Source organism: Labrus bergylta, chromosome 17 (genome assembly GCF_963930695.1).
Source record: "Labrus bergylta chromosome 17, fLabBer1.1, whole genome shotgun sequence".
Lineage (NCBI taxonomy): Eukaryota > Metazoa > Chordata > Actinopteri > Labriformes > Labridae > Labrus > Labrus bergylta.
In genome coordinates, this window is record NC_089211.1 from 22,040,920 (window position 1) to 22,063,764 (window position 22,845).

The window sequence follows — 22,845 nt, forward strand, 5'->3', positions numbered from 1 at the left end:
GTAGGTCCATAACTGAATGCTTTTCTTTCTTCTTCTGTGTGTTAAAAGAGAGAGAGAGTGGATTCTTACATTACTTAGACATTTTGAAGATAATATTTTAGGTTTCTTGCATTTAAACCAAAGATGCACCGATTGAGAAATCAGGGCCGATGCTGATACTGATGTTTGGAATAGCAATTTTGCAGGTTTTTTTTTTTTTTTTTTTTCAATATAGGTACTTTATTAATCCCCTGAGGAAAATTCTAGTTTTACACTCTGTTATTGAGAGACATGCTTCTCACACACATAGGCCCAAAATCACACACTTGCACAAACCGGATCTGTGGAGAGATGTCAGAATGGCTGCTTCACAGGGAGCTATCCAGAGCATTCCGGGATTTTGGTGCCTTGCTCAAGGGCACGTTGGCAGTACTCCAGAAGTGCCCTGACACCTCTCCATCTACCAGACCACCTTCCATATTATGGATTTGAACCGACGACCCTCCAGTTCCCAACCGAAGTCAGGTGGAGCTACTGCTGATTCTGTTACCAATTTTATTTTCACGACTTCTTTTGGTGTAAGACTCCCATAATGCCACATTTTCCTCTCGTGTTTGACAATGAAAACAAGTCAGCGTTTGTTCAACAGGTGACTTCATCTGCCCTGTAAAAAACCTCTTCTCTGAATCAGTAGTTAGGTCTACTAGATGTTAGCATTAAATTGATTCGGCACAACAAATAAACATCAACTACTGACATCGGTTCATGTCACATTATTTCCCAAAGTGCTGATGTCTGTCATCAAGGGCCAATATCAGCTAATACCGATGATGAATCAAGGCATTGGTGCATCCCTCATTCTAACACTGAATCAATGAGAATACATGCTGCAGACAATTAGCTTAATATTGGTATTTCTATCAGACTTCACAATTCACTTTTAATGTTCTATTCTGTGACAGCATTCACTTTACAGATGTTGTTGAAATCACTCATGTCTCTGCCGTGATCCCCCTGAGCTCATGGAGGAGGAACATGCACACCTGTGCAGGCTGCCGTAATCAGCCACAGGTGAATCCACTCTCACCTCAATCAAGACTCTTATAAACAGGACGAGCGCCCACTGCTCAGTTTGCTCTTCCACCAACGAGACCGGTGTTCACCTTTCTCTGCAGAGTGCGTCAAAAGTGAGTTATTGTCTAAGCTTCATTTGTTCGGAGATTGAGTTTTATTGGTTAAGCTCATGCAGACTTGATGCATTATCCTGCTTTTAAATGTAACAGTTGATTAAGATAATTCAGCTTATTAGTTGAGCAAAATTTAGCATATTTGGCATTGTTTTGTAAAAGACAAGCAATTACTATATAACCCATTTCTGCCAATAAATCCAGGATTCACTGCATTACCCTTTGATTCAGGATGACCAAGGCTTTAATTCTGTCCTTTATGAAATAATTTCACCAGAACCAAAAATTCACAAGTTGATTGGACTGCCTCGCAGATCTGAAAGTGTTCCCTGCTTCATTTTGGAGTTGTGTATTCTTCTTTAGAGCAACTGTCTCTAGACCTTCTTTTAAAGAAGAAAAAAAAACAAAACTGAATGGCTGAAGTAGCACATTTAGTATTCTTTCTTACCACAAGATGGAGCCAAATCATCATTCTGGAGATGAGTTGCAGGTATGAGCTCTCCAGTTTCAGTGCTACAGTGTGGGGTTGTTAATAAGGAATGGAACCGAAGGTGTGTTTTAATCTAATGTGAGTGTTCAATGCATGTTTCAGTGTCGAGCTGCTGAGCTCCTAACCTGAAACCTTGAGTGAAAGACAATACAGTTTCTCAATCTGTCATTTTATAAATAAAACTATCCAAGGAGTAAGATGTCAAAAAGCGACTATTTCCTATTTTCGTTTTGTTGCTAAAACATTTTCTATCTAGCCTCAAACACAACCCTAGTTGACTGAAAGGAGACGCAAGTAGCGTCTGTTTCTTTGTTTATGCTCACAAATCTGAATCTGAGGTAACTTTAGCTTTCAAATAAACTAAGAGAAAGGATGCAACATAGCACCTAAACTAAATCCAAGTTTAAAAATAAAGTGACAAATTAATACACGAAGAAGAGAGAAAACTTTAGCCCTACCAGTTTGACTGAATGCATAATTCCTCATCACTAGAATCACCATAGCAACAACCTAATATGTCACAAAAAAAACATCCTGAGGAAGTCCTGCAATCTCCAATAATCTGTTAAATTGACCGGGAATGTTTATTTAATAATGGGCTCATAGAAAGTCAATTAGTCTTTCTTTCCCCACTTTTGTGGTCCTTGATCTCCACTGTGAATTTAATCTGATCTACTGCTCCTTTGGCCCTAATGAACCCACTCCCACAGCAGTCATTTGTTTTACTTCCTCCCTCTATCTCCCCCCTTTCTCACAGCCAGTCTTCCTCTTTCTTCTCTTTCTTTCTTTTGCTCCCTAATAGAGCATCAGATTCCTTGCGTGAGAACGTTGTATCAGGTCCGGTTGATTGGGATATAAGGTTACATGATTTTTTCCTTGTCTGTTAATCCCTCGTTCAGGGAGAGCAGTCAGCCTTTTCTTCAGGGACAGCTTGGATTTCAGAGCCGGACTTGGACAAGCTGGACAAAAATAACAGAGCTAACCTACTACAGCAGTTTTCCAAGAGTGAAATAAAGGTGTAGCATTTCATTGGGTGGTTGCTCACTTAAAGATTTCCTGAACACAAAGCAGGTGGTAACAGAAGTGTGTGGGATTACAGAGGATGAATATATTTAATGACAAGGGCTCACAAGAGGCTTTTTGAGCAGTGGTTGATATTAATGTAGTGCTGTATGTGTACCGTATTTTCATTTAAAATTATGATTCAGGGACATCTGTGCAAATAGAGGTTACATGGTGCTGAAAGCAGGTGATTTAGGCGCTCTGAGGAAATGGGGTCGACACTATTCTTCTCCCTGTATTGTACTTCTGCCTCTATCCATCCACGTCAGAGGGTTTTCTCTGCAAAAACAAAACACTATTGTTCTCAACTGTACGCCCAAGTAGTACCAGTAAAGATTTGGACATTTTAGAGTAAGTATTGTACTTTTGAAACTACTCTTTTAAAGGTCACATATTTTGCAAAATATACTTAACCAGGTTTTTCAAACATTAATGTGTCCCTAGTCTGTCTACAAACCCCCAAATTATGAGGAAAGTCCATCCTCTCAGTCTTTTGTCTGCTCCACTTTTCAAAAAAATATGTGCTCAAACAGGCCGTTTGGAGATTTTCCCTTCATGACATCACAAAGGGCAGTAGCCCCTCCCCCAGGTGGGTGACACTCCCACAACTAGGTGTTTGTTCTGCCCTCTGAGTCTGTCTTCTCACCGTAAACAATAGGACATGGAGCGAGAAAGCCCGAGACACGCAAGCCCTTCCAGAGAGGGGGCGTGGTCAGACACAGCTCATTTACATATTTAAAGGTACAGACACAGAAACAGCCTGTTCTGAGCAGGGCTGAAATAGAGGGGTTTATAGACATGATCAAATACAGGATCAGAGTGGATTTAGAACAAGAAACTTCACACACGTTTTGGGGAGCTCTGAGAATTATTTAAACTGGTTGAAAAGGAGGCGAATATATGACCTTTAAGGTGGAAAAGTCACATATTAGTGCTTTCTGTGTTGACATTTTTATTTCATGTTAGCATGGTGATATTAGTATTTTGGTCAAAGTGAGTTATCTCATGAACGTCTCTACCAATGGCTCATTTTCGGATTATTTATGTCCATGTTAGTACGTTCGGCTAGCATTCCTCTGGGCTTTTTTTGTTTGTTTTTTTAAATCTTATTTCCTGTCAAAATACAGAGCACACGCTTAGCCGGGTGGCTGCAGGCAGTAACGTAATCGCCTGCGGGGAACGCATACATCTCTGAGGAGCGACGATGAGGGAGTAGAGAGACTGGTGGAGAAAACATTAAATGTGCCATCATGACCTCAGATAACATGCACAGATATCAATACAAGTCTGCACTGGTGCTGCAGACGGAGCATATGCTTATAAAGGGCTTCATCTGATACCTGCTCACACACACACACCTGACGTCTGGAGTTCTGATGTCAGCTGGTGACCTGACTGAATACACTCTCCTCGCATGAACTCCTCCGCAGACAATACTGCATGTGTGGCATGAAGAATAAATCATGAGGCTGAGGGACGGGGTTACAGTTCTTTAATGGCAAAATAAATTAGACTCGTCCTTAAAGGTTACATGTGGTACACAAGCAGCTATAACGTTACCTATAATTACACAGGCACGATAATATGGCCGCCTCCTACAGGTAAATATGCATTCATGTGCACATTTCTGAATATAATTTGACTCCACAAGGGACAAAAAAAGGCTCTTCTTTGTTACAACTGACATGGATACAAAAGTTAAACTGAAATATAAAGTATGTGATTACACTTCTGAATCATACTCCCCAGTTCAGATCTGTTCACATTGAGCACTGCAGCTGCCACATCATGTGAAAACAAGAGAAACACAATACAATTCACACATTTTGATGTTTTTTTTTACTGGTCGATAAATCCTCGGCTGAAGGTCTTTTTAAGACCTTGGACCAGGTTTCATTGGGCCTCTTTGGAACAGGCCTTGGATTGGCATTCATTAGCAGTAATTGTTTAGAACATACTTTAAGTCACTGTTGGGTTGTTTGCACCTTTGAGGACTCTTTGAAAGGCAGAGTCATGTTCCAAAACTGTCATTTTTTGAAAGCAGCATTCCATCAGTGCTCCGTCCACAACACATATCAATACTTAAAACGTCCTTATTGAACTTTTTGTCCCGTCTTAGAATAAAAGTGGGTTCTTTTTTTTAAAGGTGCATCCTGTTTGTTTAAAACAAACGTTTATAATTTAAAGATAAATGGCAAGTTTAAATGTAATCGTCTCAGTCACAATCCTGTCCAACATAGCTGCGTTAGAGTTGGTACAGATGAGCGTCTACAGTCTTCTTTGGGTTCACAGCTGAATAAAACAAAGCCAGTTTAATCAAAGGGCATAAATCTCAGAGTTTGTCTTAAAAAAAAACGTCTCTCAGGCATACATAAGCACCTTGAAACTGTGTTTGCTGTCTGGATAAATTCCTCCTGTTCCTAATGGAAGCCGAGATCCCCACCTGATGAAGTTTGATAGTAACTGATGGGGTCTATAAACACACACAGTCTCCATTTCGTGCAAAAACCTGTCCAGAATTCTAACAAGAGTAATGCTTTAGATTTGATTCAAGTGTTCATCTTTTGGAATCAATCTCAGCTCCTTGGACAACTCTTACAGGCCGATCAAAAACAAACCGAAACACGGAACTCTGCAGAAAAAAAAAATCCTCACTCTGTTCTGCAGTTGATTATTTCTCCCATCACTCAAATTGGAGGCGTTTCATTTTCTAAACAGGAGGAAAAATTCATAAACTCTTCCAACCTAAATGTAAATATTTTGAGTATTGCTTCAGGATGGACCTGAATTCACATTTCAAAGCTGAGAAATGTCCCTTTTGTTTGAGTTCACTTTCTTAAAACAAAGCTGAATCTGAACATTGGTTGACTTTATTATTCATGTATGAACAATAAATTAGGTCCCGCGTCCACTAATGCTGGTTTGTGTGCTGGCTTTTCAGTGCTCAACCTCCAATGTAAAAATGTCAATGTCAAGTGTCAGTGTTTGAGCTTCCCTCAATGACCAATCAAAATCAAGAAGGGGCGGGACTTCTGGTAAAAAAAAAATGTCAACAACAATGGCGGAGGAGAATCTAACTTGTCTTTTGTAAGGTACGAAAACTGCTGTTTGCCCAAACATGATTTGTTTACGGTTTTCTGTTTCCTTGGTGATTTTACTTTAATAAAAGAAAATGTTTGATATACGGAGCAACTCTTGCAAAAAAAAAGTCCTTAAAGTCACTACCAAGGGAAGCAGAAGTGCACTGAGCAAAGTTTGGTCACCTAGCAACAGTAAGAGCCAGTGAGAAGCATTCTGAAATTGAGGATATGAGCGCTAACAGTGCAGACAGAGCCATCAGTGGACACAAGATGATCCTGATCTAAGGGCGGGCCCTCCAGGTGCCACTCAAAAACAACCCAATAGAAACTGCATGTTGGCTGGATATTGACAGAAGGCAGAGGTAACGGTTTGTAGAAAAATCAATTCCCAGATTCACATTGTGACAGAGGGAGTTGAGCTGTCGTGAGAAAGTCCTCCATTCGATGAGTGCGGTCCTTTTTAGTCCAAACAAGTTATTGAATACAGAAAGTCAAGAATTAATCCTGTTGGGACCAGCTTCTCTTCTTCACAAAATCGTTGGTTACTTTCAGCACAGCACGTGTAAAGGCCAATAACTGGGTAAGAAATTTTTGATAAATATTTAAGAGTCAAAAATGGAGAAACTTACAACCTACATCACCGGCCAAAGTCTGTAATGTAGCACAGTTTGAAATGAGAAGGTCTATTGTCTTCAGTGAGCCACAGCACGCACAAAAATCACTCAAATATACGTATCCACGAAGGGGAAAGTCCTCGTCCTCTCACGTGCGTCAGTCCCTCAGAGTCTCTGAGGATGGGGCAGAGGCGGCTGCGGCAAGCTGTTTTGGGAAAGGTTGATGTTCCCGGTGGGACGGGTGGGGAAGGCAAACGGGTCGACGACTCCGTTCAGGGGACGGTTGAGGATCTGCTGAAGAAACATGGAGACAGTGTGCAGTGTGGTCATTATTTGATCTCCAGTGAAAAATGGAGAGTGGAGAAGATCAACTCCCATGTCTGTAATCTGAATATGAGGGATGGGGCGGGTTAGCAGAGAGGATTGTTATTTCCTGCCAGCCTCGAGGTCACCTTTTTGTTATTGCTTTGATTGAATGGAAAATGGACTTGAGCTTGTATAGTTCTTTTCTATTCCGCTGACAAAGATGTGGGAGCAATGCGGGATCAAGTGTCTTGCCCAAGGACACATTGGACATGTTGCTGCAAGAGCTCGGGATCGAACCCCCGACCTTCTGGGTGAGAGACGACCGACTCTACCAACTGAGTCACAGCCGCCCAAATTTAGAGCCCCGTGGAGACGGAATTTAAATACTGTGTTTAACTAGAACCAAAACTCTTCTAACCTTAGTTTTAAGGTCACAAGTATCGTATCACATCATCACTTTTTCCACTGCAGAGGACATATATATTTCTAACCTCCAAGGGCTCATGTACACATCTATCTATCCTTTCTTTTTCTCACAAAGAACAAGATGTTCCCTCAAAACAGAGATGAGTATACCTTGAGAGTTTCATGTGCATGAGGTCTTGGACGTGTTCCAGCTTTCAGTCCCTAAAGATTGTGCAGACAATAAAATGTGACGTCTCATATGACTCCTCTCACTTCACAGCTCTGTGTGTTTTTTTGGGAATGCCGAGATGAAGGAGAAGCTTATCCAAACAGGGCCAGAACTGCCTGAGGACTTTGTGCGTTTCCCGCAACAAATTATAACCATCTGGACCAACAGTTGGGAAGCACTAAGATCAGTGATCCTCAAACCTGAAGCAGGCGTTTGCCATGATTACATTATCATTAAGTCCCCTCCTGAATTAGCTTGAAATGACTTCACTTTTCATTCTTATAGCTTTTTCATTACCTGTTAGGTTGTGACCAGCCAGAGTTATCAACTTCTTTAGGATTCCAGTAAAAATCCAACCATACTGATACCTGTTTCAATACCACAGCAACAAAAACACAAGTCCTAGTCATCCAACATTGGGTAATTTCTTGTTTTTCATCACCAAAAAATACAGGCAATCATCTGCAAACTGAGATCTTCTGCTCAAATACATTGGCAGCATTTTCCTACCGAAAAATTGCCAACGTCTTTCCAATTTAAAGATATTTTTGGGCCAGCTGAAGAGAGATAGGAAATGTTGGAAAGAGAAAGCGGGGGATGACATGCAGCGAAGGGCCGAGGTCAGATTCGAGACCACGGCCGCTGGAGCGAGGACTGTATCCTCTGTACATGACGCCACGTGACATAAGCGCTAGGCGATCCTGGGCCCCCGTCTTATCAGTAAGACGGAGCTCTCTCTCTTCGGGTGAAAAACATGACTGAAGATCTGCGTTTTTCTTGTGCCGATACTTTCAATATTTTTGATCATTTAAAAATGGCGACTACTTTCTTTGTAAAACCCATGGTATCAAAAAGGAATACAGTATGGATAATGTAGGACCATAATTACCTGAGCTTCCTCGTTCCAACAGAAGAAGGACGACTGCACTGCGCCATTTCCATTTGGGTAATCTGACAGAGATGTTCCCAACGCAGCGTTGTCTCCACTCAAATGACCCAGATTAATGTCGCCAACATCAGCGCAAGCACTCATGAAAGTGTTGGAACCTGAAGACTGAACCATCCCCTGGCTCATGGCTCCAGCTGCCACACAAGGATGGGAGAGGGTAAAGGGGCTGTTAGCGGTCGCGGTCCCTGCACCATGTGTGGGGGGTCCTCTGGACCTCGCAGGTCCCTGGAGAGGTCTGTTCTGTCTGGTAGGAACAGTAGCAGCGTTCGGTATGTGACCTTCTCTTTTTTCATACATGCAGCTGCCAGATAATCGCTGCATCTGCGGTTGAAACGACTGAGCAGTTGAGTTCACACCGTGCGGTGTGTGCGAGGAATGTGTCAGTGTGTGATGGGGAAAATGTTGCGGCGGCAGCTGCTGTTGCCACGCCGAGGGGCTCTGAAGTGGTTGCCCCACATATGTCTGCTGTGAACCAGTGTGGTTCAGTGCGTATTGTACCCTTTGGTGCGTCACCTCCAATCCAGATTTGAGCACATTGTTTTGCACAGGTGGCAGCCAAGACTGTTGTGTCATATCAGGCTGTGATTGAACAGCTTGGAATGATGCACATTCCTGTGTTGAAAACAATGACTGTGTTGAAATCATTTGGTTGCCACAGTGCTGATCGCTGCCACTAGGAGGCCACGGTGAAGAGGTGTGTCCCGGGGGATTGTTTCGACACTGTGTGTACGCTCCTCCGTTTGACCGAATTTGGGATGCACCATTTAGTCCAGAACAACCAACAGCACCACTAAACAGAGCCTGATCTGCAAATCCAGAAGTCCTGTGAGCCATCGGCTGCTCATTATCTGAGAAAAGTGACCCAGGAGGCTGTTCTTGGTTGGATAAACCATTCACAGAAACGTGAGGTCCAGTGGGATCTGAGCTTGGCAAAAGTCCACAAGACTCTGTCCTCAGAGCCTCCTCAACGTACGAGAACACATCATTGGCAAGGATGCTGTTTATGTGGTTTATGTCTCTTGAAGCTTCCTCTCTCTCATTGGTTGCCCTAAAAAGAGTTTTCTCCCACTCCCTCAGCTCAGTCTCCTCAACTTCAAGTCCTTCTATCATTCCTTCCCCAATGTCCTCCAATATTTGTTCCAAAGAGTCCATCATGGCTTCTGTGGCGAGGTCCCCTGTAAAGGAACGTTTCATGGAGGTCTGTCCCGGCACACTGAGCAAGGCATGGCTGTCCATGAAAGCTTTGTCAAAAGCTGATTGCTCATACTCAAGCTCCTCTATTTGGTCTAATATTGGGAGCTGAGGACTTGGATTCTGTGGTGGCGGCTGGGTGTAAACTGAATGGTCCTGACGGTTAAGGGATCCAAGAAGGGAGGCGGGGTCCAAAGGTTTCTCTGTCGGCGGCTCTGTGGCGCCCGGTGTGCCTGGGCCAGGAGGACCAGACATGGAGGAGGCGTCCAAAGTGGTGTGGTACAGAACACCTTCACCGGTGGCGAGGTTGAAGGGGAGCTGCTGTCTCCTCTGGCGCAAGTGTTCCTCTCCTTCCTCATTTCTACAGAGAACGAAGAAGCATCAAGCAAAGTTAATAATCAATTTAAACACGATGCACACAAAAAAAAACATTATTTAGCCAAATTGCAAACACTCCAGGTGCAACAAAAGAAGGCAGGCAAATAGCCACTAAGAGTAATTTATGTTTTTGATTAAAGCTCCTCTGAGAAACGTTTCCACTTTATCTTTTGGTTGATGTTGTGCTGTACATGTGCAAGTGGACAAAAAAGAAACTCATCCTTCATTATTTTAAAAGGCAAATATGCAATTCACATCAATTCTTTGACATGGAAATATTGTCTGACACCTACCCTGCAGCAGGGGAGAGAGGCCTAAATATTAACTATAAAGAAATGATCAATCTTCTCACTGACGGTCTGGTTTGATTTAGTAGGTCATAAAGACGGATTTGTTTTCAGGTAAAAAGTCCTCACAGAAGCTTTAAGTTTGGTATTCAACGACAGATGCTTTCTTACCGAGTGTGGATGTAAAGATTATCATGTTCACTACTTACATTTTTTTTAAATTTCCAGTATGAGCAAGTGGAATCCTTTCTCAAGGCAAAACTTATTTTATTGTTACATTGTTTGAAGATAGGCTCGATCTCCAAACTCTTTGACAGTTCACACTGACCTCGACCTTTAAACACCCAAATCTAAACATACTATCCTTGACCCTAAAAGGACTTTTTTTTGCTAAATCTGAAGATATCCCTCCCTGGTGTCAGTTCTTAAAATTCAGCACTGGAAGCTGATAGATGTCTCGGCTGCAGGCATAAGATGGGTAAAGCTATCCTTAAATAATACAGAATTCAGAAAGATGTCATTGATTAAACCCCCTTGTTGAAAGAAGCAGGTGCTTACGTGAGCGCTTTCTGACGAGCGATGATGAAGTCGGGTCTTCCTCCCTTGAAGACGACTCTTGCATTGGCCTGAACCCACAGCCAGTGTCCTGTCTTTGTCAGCAGCCTGAAGAACGTGAAGCCGCTGTCTCCTGTCTTGATCACTGAGGACAAAGCAGGTAGACACAATAAAATACTTGTTAACACAAACATTTAAAGACACTTCAATGGTGGAATGGTGGTCATATTGATATCAGAATTGAGGCATGGCAAGTGTTTGATGGTACTTCGGTAAGTGCATGATGTGTCAGACAGAGTCACTCACTCCTCAGGTGGTTGTCGGCGCAGTACATCATGTCAGCAGCGTGGATGAACTGATAGCCAGAACCTGTTGTGACCAACTCTGTCTCTGAATACCCTAAAACCAGCTTCCCCCTGAAAAAGACAAAAAGAATGTTCTTGAGATCTTCAGTCCATCTCATTTAAAAAATATATATATATTTAAATATCGACTATAAATAAATGCCTACCTGGTGTCAATACCCATGGGAGCAAAGTCCATCCTGTGTTTGGACTGGAAGATGACCGTCTTGGTCCGGATCTCTATGACTGAAGGAGGCAGCACAGGCGTGGCGATGGCAAACAGAGCGAACTGGGGGAGAGGAGCTGCTCTCCCATCGGCCTCTGTGTTTCCTTGCAGATGCAGAAACTTCAGGCGTCCATTGAAGTTTAGAGCCTACAAAGAGGGAAACAAACTCACATTATTGGCTGCAGTAACAGAAACAAACATATTAAGCTGTTTATCATTAACTTCAACTCTTCCACCTAAGCCAAACCTCAGAGCCGGCTACATTTTGGTATTCCCCCTCTGAGCATCACGCTGACATAAGCATTCAGTCTAAATCAGTGGTTGAACAGATAAGCTTTTCATAGTACCAGGAATCCAGAAGTGTTGTCGAGGAGACAGCGAAGGCGACAGCAGAAGCTTCGTTCCAGGAAAGAAGAGTTCTCTGGAGGGATGTACTGAGGTAGCAAGCTGACCGAGCTGCTCGACGCTTTACTGCCTGGCTGTTCATCTGAAGAGAGAAACAGTGAACTGAGACTCGTGTTTCTGTGCACCACCTCTTTCTGCTCTCTGTGGTCAATAGCATCTGATATTCTGATACAGGACTGGGGCAATGTTTTTAAACATGTGACAGGTAGAGACTGATGAGTTACACTCATACCTTCAGCTCTCTGGTCTGAGTCGGACTGGTTGGGGTTCAGGGCGAAGTGGAGCTGACATTTGAATGTCTCTCTGTCATCCATGTGAACAAGATCGAACACACTTTGATGGACGACATCGGACTGATGACAGAAGGAGGAAAGTTCAAATTCATACAGTTATACTTAACTTGCATTTGATGCTGTTCTAAATCTCCTGTCTTCTTCATTTCAGAGCCAAACTTTTGCTTAATTTATTGAGAAATACAAAAATGCATTTGAAACTCTGGCTGATTAGATCTCTAAGCCTGGTATGAGCTGGTTGGAGCTATGTTGTGAGTGTCGAGAGTTTTACCTGATGGAAGCCCAGGAAGTCCTTGATGGTCGGGGACGTGTAGAACACAGTGCCGTCAGTGGTCACGACCAACACGAAACCATTTAAAGCCTGCAGACATATCAGATATCCAGATACTGATGATACAAATGCAAACAGTAAACAAAAGAAAAACGATGCATCATGGAACGCTGTCTGCATTACCTGGAGAAGCAGATCTCCCTCTGAGAAGCTGACTCCATCCAGCGACACCGAGTGTCCATTTCTGCCGTTTGTAGTGACAAGGGGAGCCGCTCTCTTCTGGAACGCTGCTGCAAGACACAAAAAGAGAAAGATGTCAAACAATCATTCAATATATAGAAGCTGCAAGAGTGGGGACAAACATAGAGCTTATCATTCAAGGAAAAGTGTCAGAAACATTAAACAGCGTACTCAAATACTAAGAAGATAAATGCATTTCATAAAGACTCAAAGTGGTCTCAAGGAGGTGGAAGCTTTTGGGCTTTTTGCCTTTATTTGATAGACAATGGAATGAGTAGGAAACAGGAGAGAGAGAGAGATATGACATGCGAGAGGAGCCACAGGCCGGACTTGAACCTGAGCCGTCGGCTTGGAAGACTATAACCTCCTAAATGGGCCATCAGTGCCCCGACAGAAGCATTTTTAGAAGATGTCGTTGCAATTTTCAGAGTTCATTGAGAGATGCACAGAATACATCCATTCAGCTTCTTTGAATTGGAGATGCAAAAGAAAACTGTTTAATACTTAAAGGCTTAATATGTGATTTTTCACACTTAAATGTAATATAAATCAAGTATCTCCTCTGAAAATAACTCTGTGAGTCATGACAGTCTACAATGGGTGTAACACCCGAGTCCCACTGTCTGTGATGTTTTCAGAGTTTTCAGAGTCCTATCTTCAGTTTGTTTACATCGCCAGGACGGCCGGCTGACTCCTCCCCTCGCGTATAAAAGTTGTTTAATTGAGGGACTAGAGAAAAGAAGAATAACATACTGTACTCACTGCTTAACTGTGTTTCTAGATCACGCTCATTTCAGGTAAATTTACATGCAGTGTGAAGATACCAGCATAATAAAGATCGCTAGCATTAGCATGCTAACACAACAATGCAGCGCGAGTTGTTTTGGTTTCATGCTGGTGCTCAAGGGCGACATCTGCTGGATCAAAAAAAATCGCATATAAAGCCTTTAACCATCTACTATACATCAGGCGTAGCTAGCTCCTTTATCACCAGTCATTTATGTGAACCAACAATTTGATTTTCAGCTGTTTGGATGATCTAAAATCAAATGTATCTCAGTGCACGTTGGTTATTTATTTACTGCATAGTTTGTGTTGTTTTTCAACCACTCAAGCTCACCGAGTTAGCAGTCGACATCAGCTTGTAGAAGACGTGTTATATTTGCTGTCTCTGTAGATCTGACACATCAAAAACTTCTGTCCACATGTGTTCTTTATCTTACACGCTGGTCCTTTAAGACTCGTCACTACATGCTCTGAAACTCTCTCTCTCTCTCTCTCTCTCCAAAGCAAACAAAAAGCACTCAAACACCATAAGGGGGATCCAGTGTGTTTCTACACAACACACTCACTGCATGTGTCTCAGCTGCATCCCTGATAATGTTTCACCCGTTTCATTAAGTATCGGTGACGTCTCGCAGGCCGAGAGCGATGCAGCGAGTGAGAGCGTGTGTTCACATCTTCATAGTTTTCATGCGTTTGTGTATTGTTGAATTCAAAGAAAAAGAGGCTCACATGTTTAAGTTTGAAATACTTGATTCAGAGAGTTGCTGAATTCAGGGGGTTTCCACCAAAGTCTGAACACAAGGGAGTTTTATTTAGCTCAAACAGGATAGAGCAGTGTGTTTTCTCTGATGCGAGTTTTCAGTAAAAATCTTGTGTAATCTAATCTGTGATCGCTGGCATTCATTCAGTTAAGTAATACCTCCTTTCCTTTCCTTACAGTAATGACTCTATGGCACGCTAACAAACTTCCCAACCCTCCCTCTCCCTCTCTCCCTCCCTCTGCCTCCCCCTTTTTAAAACAAACCCGCTGGATCTGCCTCTCGTCCCAGGAATTTGCCCTGTCATCTCGGTCAAGAGCGGCTTGCTCCGCACTCAGACAGCTGAAAGAATCTCCAGCTTGTTATTACAACATAAACTGTAACCGACTCCGGGGATCTGCTCAAACTGGTGCAACACATCCTCACATCCTCGAGAGTTTAACTCGGTGTGACGCCGAAAAACAAAAAGGACACAATGTGCAACGTACAAAAAGTGTCAAAGTCTGAACAAATTGAACAAGTTTTAGTGAAAAGTCAGAAGTTTTTTATCCTGAGTCTTTCATCTGACCCCCTTCCTCTCTCCTCCTCCCTTCACTTCCATCCTTTCCTGCCTCCCCCCCCACCCCGTCTTCCTCTGCTCCTCGACGCTGTGAGATTTCAAGGAAGAGGGATCACACGCAGAGTCAGAGCACCTCGCCAAACAAAGACACAGGTCTGCACAAGAGGGAGGCCTGATGGGGGGGGGGCCTGGAACCCTTCAGACTCTGTGGAAACAGCTGCAGCCACAAAGATGGGTTTCAATTTCTGAGTTGAACAGGAAAACATTCATCAAAATTTAGAGTTTCAGCACCGTTTTCTAAATGATCTACTTCCATCATAATGATGGATTTAAACACTTTTTTTCACCCCTGGAAATCAACAATATGATCGAAACATAACTCTGACCGATTCCTTCCCAAACGGCAGCAAACCAAACTCTAAAAACTGGAAATCTCACAAAAATCTCCTGCGATCGAACGGGGCTTTAGAGTCAACAAGCATGGTGGAGGACAGGCAGGGAGGATTGGAGATTTCTGGACTACTTTTTACTGAAAATTCACAAAGACAAAAGTAACACTATGGAAGAAGTCAGACAGACGGCGTAACCATTGGCTGTACATGTTACAGTACGAGCTGGAGGTGTATAAATAATGATTTGCTCCTTCATTCAGTTTGCTTCCATCCACTATCAACCCACAGAGCGCATTCTCAGCCGTCATCGAGGTTCCGCCCAACACAACAGGATATCAGATATTAAATATTGAACATGTTTAATTTTTCACAAAAAAAAAAAAAAACAAGTGCGGCCATGACCTTCTTCCAAGCGGACCAGGTCACTGTTTGCACATCTCACACCACGGGGACAAACACTCTGAACTCACTGTGACCTCGTTCCGCCTCCTTATCGACAAACAGGAAGCAGATTTGAACAGCAACTCACCAGCCACAAACTGCCCAAACAACACAAACACCCCCCCACCTCCCCTCACCCTCCCTCTCTCACCATGGTAACCTTTGCTCTTGGTGATGGATGCAGCAGCAGCAGCAGCATCATCTGGGACTCATTGAGGTCAGAGCCAAACGAAGGGAAACAACAGAGTCAACACTTGGGACTAAAACTGAGGACCTAAGTCTCTTTAACCTCCGCAAACATTATGTTTTAACTCTCCACGAGTAAACCATCCCTTGCTACTAATCCTGTATCAATTCCATTTTGAATGATCATTTCTCAGGTAATAACCTGGATGTTCTGTGTTTTTATAATTCTCTGCTCTGTGATCCAGGCTGAGCGAGGAGAAGACAGACAGGACGGTGCTTTGTTCCCATATTCTCCTGGATGTTAAAATGTTTAATCATCTGGTAGTTTTCAACAAAACATGCTTCTAAAACGAATGATCCACAGTGTTTCCCCTACCATTATATTGGGGGTCAATTGTGCAATTTAGACAGTCAGTGGTTTACCTGAATAGGTCAGTTGATCTACGGTTATCGCTGGATTAGGTCATTTTAAATGGACTCCTGTCATTGTCCCAGTGTATAAGGACCTGGGGAGATTCGATTTATTGAGAGATGTCTGACGCTGTAACAGTAGTTGGTGATAGACCCGCTTTCATCTAGTAACTTGCGATTCGACCTTCTTCTGATTGATCCGTTACATCACAATCACAAAACAAAACGATGCGAGTTGATGACGAGAGCTAGGAAGTGATCCAGTCTAATGACTGTCTTATTTACAGGAAATGCTCCTGACCATAGTCATACATTTATTGTTAAATACAAACGTTTTCTGCTGTCAAATCAGAAATAATAACATTCAATTTGGAAAGCGGAAAGTTCAACAAGACGGGATTTGCAGCTTGTGTGTGATGTCAGGTTTGACGAACATCAAAGTTGAGAGAAGATAACATTTTCACGACTGCAGCAAGCGGTTAATCTGGCAGCTTGATGCAGATAGGCTTCATCTGATAACGCTCAAAACATACTTATTCTTATTCAACAACATCTCCAACTTTGTCTGTTTCCATTCCACATTCCTCCTTTTTGTAAACTCTGCATCAAGCATTTTGAAAAATCTTTTTTTTTTTTCTTAAAGTCGAATAACTCTGGTCAGAAGAAACCAGACCGCAGTGTTCAAACGTCTCCATTCACAAACACTTCCATCTTTTTCAGAAGCCCTCATGTCGTGCCACTGTGCTTCACGGCCCCCCCCCCCCCCCCCCTTCTGTTTCCCCCCTCTGCTCCATCAGCAGCGGTGATCGGCCGGCCGATAGCAGAGGCACAGAGTTAGGGGGAAATGCCTGCTGGACTCTGTTGCCACGATGGCACCGCTTACGTACCAATTTAGTTTAAACCACGCCTATGTTTAGGTCCGCTTTGGCCAGCAGCTGGGGGAGGCATCTCTTTTGCGTTCTGAATGAACTTCTCAAATCGAGCCACATAAAGGACTCTTTGCCAGGCTGTGAGGCGATTCCTCTGCCAGTGTTCACTGTTTTAAAAAGTCTTCTTGGTGAAGTCTGTGAAGAATGATCGCTGATGGTGTCATCGAGGTTAACTTGGAATGAAAAAAAAAACTACAAATCTATGACATGTATAACAGTAAGCCTGTGTGATAAACCTGCATTCTGAACATCTGCACAAGTTTTTCCTTTGTGTTCTCCAGGGCCTAAAGCTAACCCTGGTGCAGCACGATTTCCTCTGGCTGAAGCGAGTACTTGAAGGATCGGTAAATCCAACAGTAAGAGAGGTTTGCTAGGCTTGCCACTTTCTGATCTGAATGTTTCCGGACTACAAAACTTCTCTGAAGGTAGCGTTGGTATTTCCAGTCTCCTGAGTGGCAGCAGGGAAGAGACCCAAAACCAAATGACAATCTGCAGCAATCTCCCCCGATGTGTTGGATCACGCTCAAGCAAGCATCCAGTAAAGTTCCAGCAGGCCAGAAGAAAAAGTTATAGGCAACAAGTCAATCAAGGTTATTTCAATCAAAAGCTAGTTAAATGTTTGTTCATTTTTAATTTGAATAATTCTGTAAAATAGCATCGTTCATATTTGCTTGTTTGAGGACAACGGTCATGGTTTTTAAGGACGCACTGCCACTAGGTGTATTTGTCCCGTACTGTACCGTAAAATCATACATAACCACACTTGGGATTAAGTGTCCATAAGTTCAACACTTTGACTCTTAAAGCTTTTGGAAAAGTTGAGTCTGTCATGTCAGCAGAACATTCTGACACCTGAACAACATACTCAATGTATAGGCACCTCCCCCCCCCCCCCCCTCTCTCTCTGTCTCTGTGTGTGTGTGATCAGCGTCGGAATAAAGACCTACTGTTCCCGTCTGCAGGTCTCATGTTGCTCTGCCTAGACTCTCGCAGCAGCCCGCAGCACACTCTCCTGTTTCCCTGCCAGCGGGGCGACTGTTCATTATGCACAGTGTCAAGTTCTCTTTCTGACACCCCAAACACTCAACGCTCAGCCACAAAAATGTCTGGAGCTGAATATTTGCACACCTGACTGACACGCACACACACCCTCTCACTTTCAATATTACACCCATTTGACCTGTTTTTGAGTTCACTGACCGTGGAAGTAACTCTTGGCCTTGAGGTATCCCACGCTGAGCCGCAGCACAGACAGCTTGTCCAGGCGGCCTCTGACATCCTGAGAGAACGGCAGCATGCCGGTGAGACGGTCCAACTCCACATTGAGGCGGTCCCGGTGTCTCTTGGACGGGTTTGTCTTCACGGGAGGAGGCTTGGGGCTTTAAAAAAAAAACACAAGACACAAGAGGACATATTCAGTGTCAAGAGATGCTGCCTGCTAAAACATGTGTGCGCTGTTTAATAATCTGCAGCAGTCAGAGGAATTTCCATTTACAGCTCAAGTGGGAGTTTTTTTTTTTTTTTTTGATACAAGCTGCTCTGATTTTTCATATCCTGTAACAAAGCAGAGCACTGGAGCTGTAGGAGGCCTGTGTGTGTCGTACTGACGCTACACGACCACAAGAACAATACGTGCACTGAGAATTCCATGGGTTGAATTACACAGCAGTGAAGTCTGCCCCGAATAAACTCTGAACCACATCAAACAAAAGCGTCAACTTCCTGGTTTTAAGAGCCAGAAGAGGATGAAAGTGTTGTTCGTACTAGAAGCTTTTAACACGACTGGAAACACACACGGAGAATAATGTGTTTTTAGTTCGCACATTCACAAGTGTTGGAGCCATTTTTGGTATTTTGGGTTTGACCACAGGGTGGCACTGTGATCCAAGTGTAACTGTATTTAAACGGCGCTGATTAGCAGCAGGTGTTGCGCATACAGAAGGTCAGCGGTTTCTCACTGTGGCGAGAGTTTTGGTATGTTTTTGAGTAACTGGATATTACTGCTGTTGTGAAAAAATGGATCGGCCGACCTGAACTTTGTGGCCTCGTAAACGTTTGTTTTGAGGGATGACGCAAACTACAACACCAAGCCACACATACAAACCCGACCAAACTACGATTTTAGTCAAAATCAGACCCTAACGATAATTACTACAGGCATCAAAAGTCATGATATCCACCTTTTAGCAGGGCTCAGGCAGCGCAGGTTTGAGAGCTAAATGCAAACATTTGCATGCCAACATGTAATGTAAAGAAAGGCTGATACTTAGCATGTAATGTGATGATGGGTGAAAACGTGGGGAAGCAAAGTTAGTGGGATACTTCTTCAGGGGACCATGAATGTCTTCGCAACAACATCATGGCAATAAAACTAAGAGTTGAACAGACATTTCACTCACAAACACAAGATATAATTATCTCAGATGATGCTTTAGTAAAAGTAAAAGGATCACCAGAGTCAGGAGGTTTTAATCTCAGGAGACCATCAATGTTCATGGTAAATCTAGCTAGCACGACCAGTGATTTAAATTCCAGGGAGAAGGGCTGCTAGTAGTTCTCAGTAACTGAGACAGAACAATACACACTGTGCCCTCCTTACATCTGTTTATTATTTTATTTCTAAATCATAGCAACATTATACGTTTTTTCCGACTGACTGTCTGCCTTCGTGGTTAAACAATAAAGATTTGTGGAGTCAAAAGAACCAAATTGTCTCCAAACAAATAGTTGCATCATATTTTTGAGACGTGTTTCTGTTGATCTTCCACTTGGCCTGTGCCATTGTTACTACAAATTTACCACAACATAGTTCCTCTCTGACATGTCGGGACACGCAGCCAGCTCTGTGTGCCATCCCTCCCTGACTAAACACACACAGATCTAAGGACAGAGATGGAGGGGAAGAGGAGCGAGAGAACAAAGGAGGGCAGGAGTGAAGAAGGCCAAACGCAGCGAAGAGAAAAGAGAAAGCAAAACGAAATGGGTTGAAAACAAACTAAAATCAGAGTGAAAATGAAGACAACGGAGGACTTATTATCGATGACGTTGATGCTGGTGAATAATATGACAGAATGTGAGCAGTATATTTGTGACAAATTCACAACACCAGCATGAGTTATTGAATGAAACCAGTGTGTTTACTCGTTCAGTACATCAGCCTGACATGGCCTAAACACAGACTCTCATTTAGAGGCCACATTTCTGCATCGAGTATCTGTCAAACTTGAAGTACAAGAGCTCGACCGATTTAGCAGCAAGCCGATAATAATGGCCGATAATAGCGTATGCAGTGACTATCATATCGGCTAATTTTATCGCAGATATTACTCGATTTATTCACCAGTCAAATAGCATTTAATTTGATTTTCATTCTATTACACTAGCAGTTCTCTGTCACCAGCAGAGGGCGCTATATGGATCACAACAAGCGTTATCGGTCTCCAGAGAGTCGAGCTGTGATGCACATGCATTAGCCGTTACTTTCCATTGACCATCTTGTCTTCACTATAAATCTGCTGTAAGTTACGAATGGACAGTAAGTGTATTCAGAATATTTTAAGAAGCTGAAAAAACACTCTGACTGTTCTATGATACATTCTATCATTCCCTGATTATAACCCATGTATTCATTTTAAAACCCTTCACTCGATGGTTGAGGAGGAGCCCGGTAAGTAACGTTTGGTCTGGAAAACCAAATGCGATACCTGAAAGTATAAAAATTATTTACATATAATAAATATTTTTTTTAAACTCTCAAGGGTATAAAAACAGTATTTAAAAATGTAAATATATTGTAATTCATGGAGAGGATTCAAGTGGAAGGTAATAATGAGATTCTTCTGGACGCCAGTAATAGTGGCTAAAATGGGCCCAGCACACTCTAACACATTACAATTGTGGTACACAAACTGGCAACCATACCCACATATTCTGGACATGCACAAAATGAAAAACATTTTGGGAGGAGGTTTTTAACTGTTTTTACTGTGGAACTACTGGGCCTAACACCAATAGGCATTGATGGTAGAGCTAAAAAAAACATCTTATCAAATACAAATTAAAATACAAAAACATCAAATACTTATTACAGCAGCTCTCAAATGTATAACATCTTGTTTTGTTTTTTTTTAGTTGTTTTTTTATTATTGTGTTTATCCTTGTAAACATATAGATACAGCTGTAAACAAAAAAGGAAAATTGAAGAACTGTGAATATTATTGTATAAATTGTTGAATCTGACATAAAAACTAAGTTTAAAAATGTAAATATATTAAATACAGAGTAGAAAATAAATTGTATGCCACATTGTATTTTCTGATTTCAGAGGTTTCGTTGCAGATGTTTTGTTCAACAAACAGTACAGGGGTTGTGGAACTTGTGCACTTAATTGAATTCTCAATTAATTGATTGATTCTGTTGCATGAAAATAGTCTTCTTAATATAGCTAAATTAATTAAAAGTATTACATAGCTTTTATAGCTAAATAAAAATAAAAAAAAGCAAAAGATAACATTTAAAGAGCTGCAAACTGGTGATGTTTCTCATGTGCAAGAGCTGTACTGTAATTAACTTGTGGATAGTTTGTGTTGTTGTGTTTTACAATGCAGGACACAAATCTTTATTTGTCAATGCCAGTTAAGCTGTCCGAAAAAAAAAAAGGATTAGTAAATGGAATATTTAGCCAACTTCTTAGAGTAGATGTTTAAAGAGGCATCAATATGAAACTGAATCTGTAATATAGTTACAGTAGATTAATTCAGTATCTATCTCTCCTCCATGATTTAATTTTATTCCCACACTTTTGTGCATTATAATGTCCTGCTAATTTGGCTTTTATAAAAAAAAATCGCTGCACTTGTTCCATCACCACCTGCTCGACTTACCTGACCTTATCAACACCTGACGTCATCACCTTTGAGTGACATTATGTTGCGGTGAAACTTCCGGAAAATCGTGAATCACAGGATTGAAGCTAAAACAACAACCTTATATGTTCACATGGAGGTTAGTGGAAACGGATAGGTTAGGATTAGTAACACTAGTAATTACTTTGTAACAATAACAGTGATGGTGATGAGGGATTGTGCCACTGAGCTCTAACCCCGCCCACGCGGTACAGGCCTGTGGCTGAATGCAGTGGCTACTTTATACCCTGCGGAGACGTATAAAGAAGTAAAAAAGAATATGACGCTTTTAAGATAGTAAGACTTACATTTTCTGAACGGGCTTCTTCCTCCTCTTCACCGCGTAGACTCCACCATTCCCCGGCATGGCGGCTCTGAGATTTTCCCAAACTCTTTCTGTCGTTAACACTTCAAAGGCAAAATGTTTAAACTTGCATTAAAAAAAAAAAAAAAAAAAAAAGTTTGATTTCTCCGAGTCTCCGGACACACCCTTGCTGTTATTCTCCTGTAAAAACTCTAAAAGCTGCCGGTTATTTCACTGTAATTCAGTTCGGGAAGGCTAAAACTGAAGATATAATCCACATCTGTGAAGTCTATCGGGATTTTGCAGCGACCCTGTCGGTCAAAGTCTAATTTTAAAAACTTAGTTTGCAGTGGAAGTACAGAGAGAAAGCACAAACCGCGGCCAGCCCTCCGTCTGTGTGTCTTTTACTGTGTCAGCCAATCAGAAACACTGTGACATCTTGTTGCAACTGATGCCTTTGTACCGCCGCTTCTGATTGGTGGAAACGTTCACCTTTGTTTATCATCCGTGTCCTCAACTGTAAAGCACACACACCGTCTTTACATAATTCAGGGGGCTCTAGATACATATAGTTTACATTGTTTACTTCATGTTAAGCTGTGCAGTTTGAAATTCAAGTCTTTTTTTTTTTCGATTTATGACTTTGCTGTGTTTTGTAATCTTCTGCCTGTAAATTGTTTTTTT

General features: G+C 42.2%; 1 protein-coding gene across 2 annotated transcripts; it reads right to left on the minus strand.

Annotated features, from left to right (window-relative positions):
- Positions 1-4,193: 4,193 nt before the first annotated feature.
- On the minus strand, positions 4,194-22,553 carry LOC109995083 (aryl hydrocarbon receptor). 2 transcript variants are annotated; one of them, XM_020648685.3, is made up of 11 exons: positions 22,166-22,553; positions 18,154-18,332; positions 12,435-12,541; positions 12,252-12,341; positions 11,920-12,040; positions 11,630-11,769; positions 11,224-11,429; positions 11,019-11,128; positions 10,716-10,857; positions 8,242-9,853; positions 4,194-6,703 (listed from the first exon to the last, which is right to left on the minus strand). In XM_020648685.3, the coding sequence occupies exons 1-11, from the start codon at positions 22,222-22,224 to the stop codon at positions 6,578-6,580; spliced, it is 2,892 nt and encodes a 963-aa protein (XP_020504341.2). In that variant the 5' UTR covers positions 22,225-22,553; the 3' UTR covers positions 4,194-6,577. The 2 variants fall into 2 exon arrangements, with proteins under 2 accessions (XP_020504341.2, XP_020504340.2); XM_020648684.3 differs by having other exon boundaries at positions 4,194-6,706.
- Positions 22,554-22,845: the final 292 nt, after the last annotated feature.

What these genes read in the sequence shown, in the direction of transcription:
- LOC109995083 (XM_020648684.3), bottom strand. Translation starts at nt 22,224, where the DNA reads ATGCCGGGGAATGGTGGAGTCTACGCGGTGAAGAGGAGGAAGAAGCCC. An exon ending in GGCCAAGAGTTACTTCCACG is followed by an intron (nt 12,542 to 18,153) that starts GTCAGTGAACTC and finishes TGTGTCTTGCAG; the next exon opens with CAGCGTTCCAGAAGAGAGCG. An exon ending in CCCATGGGTATTGACACCAG is followed by an intron (nt 11,129 to 11,223) that starts GTAGGCATTTAT and finishes TGTCTTTTTCAG; the next exon opens with GGGGAAGCTGGTTTTAGGGT.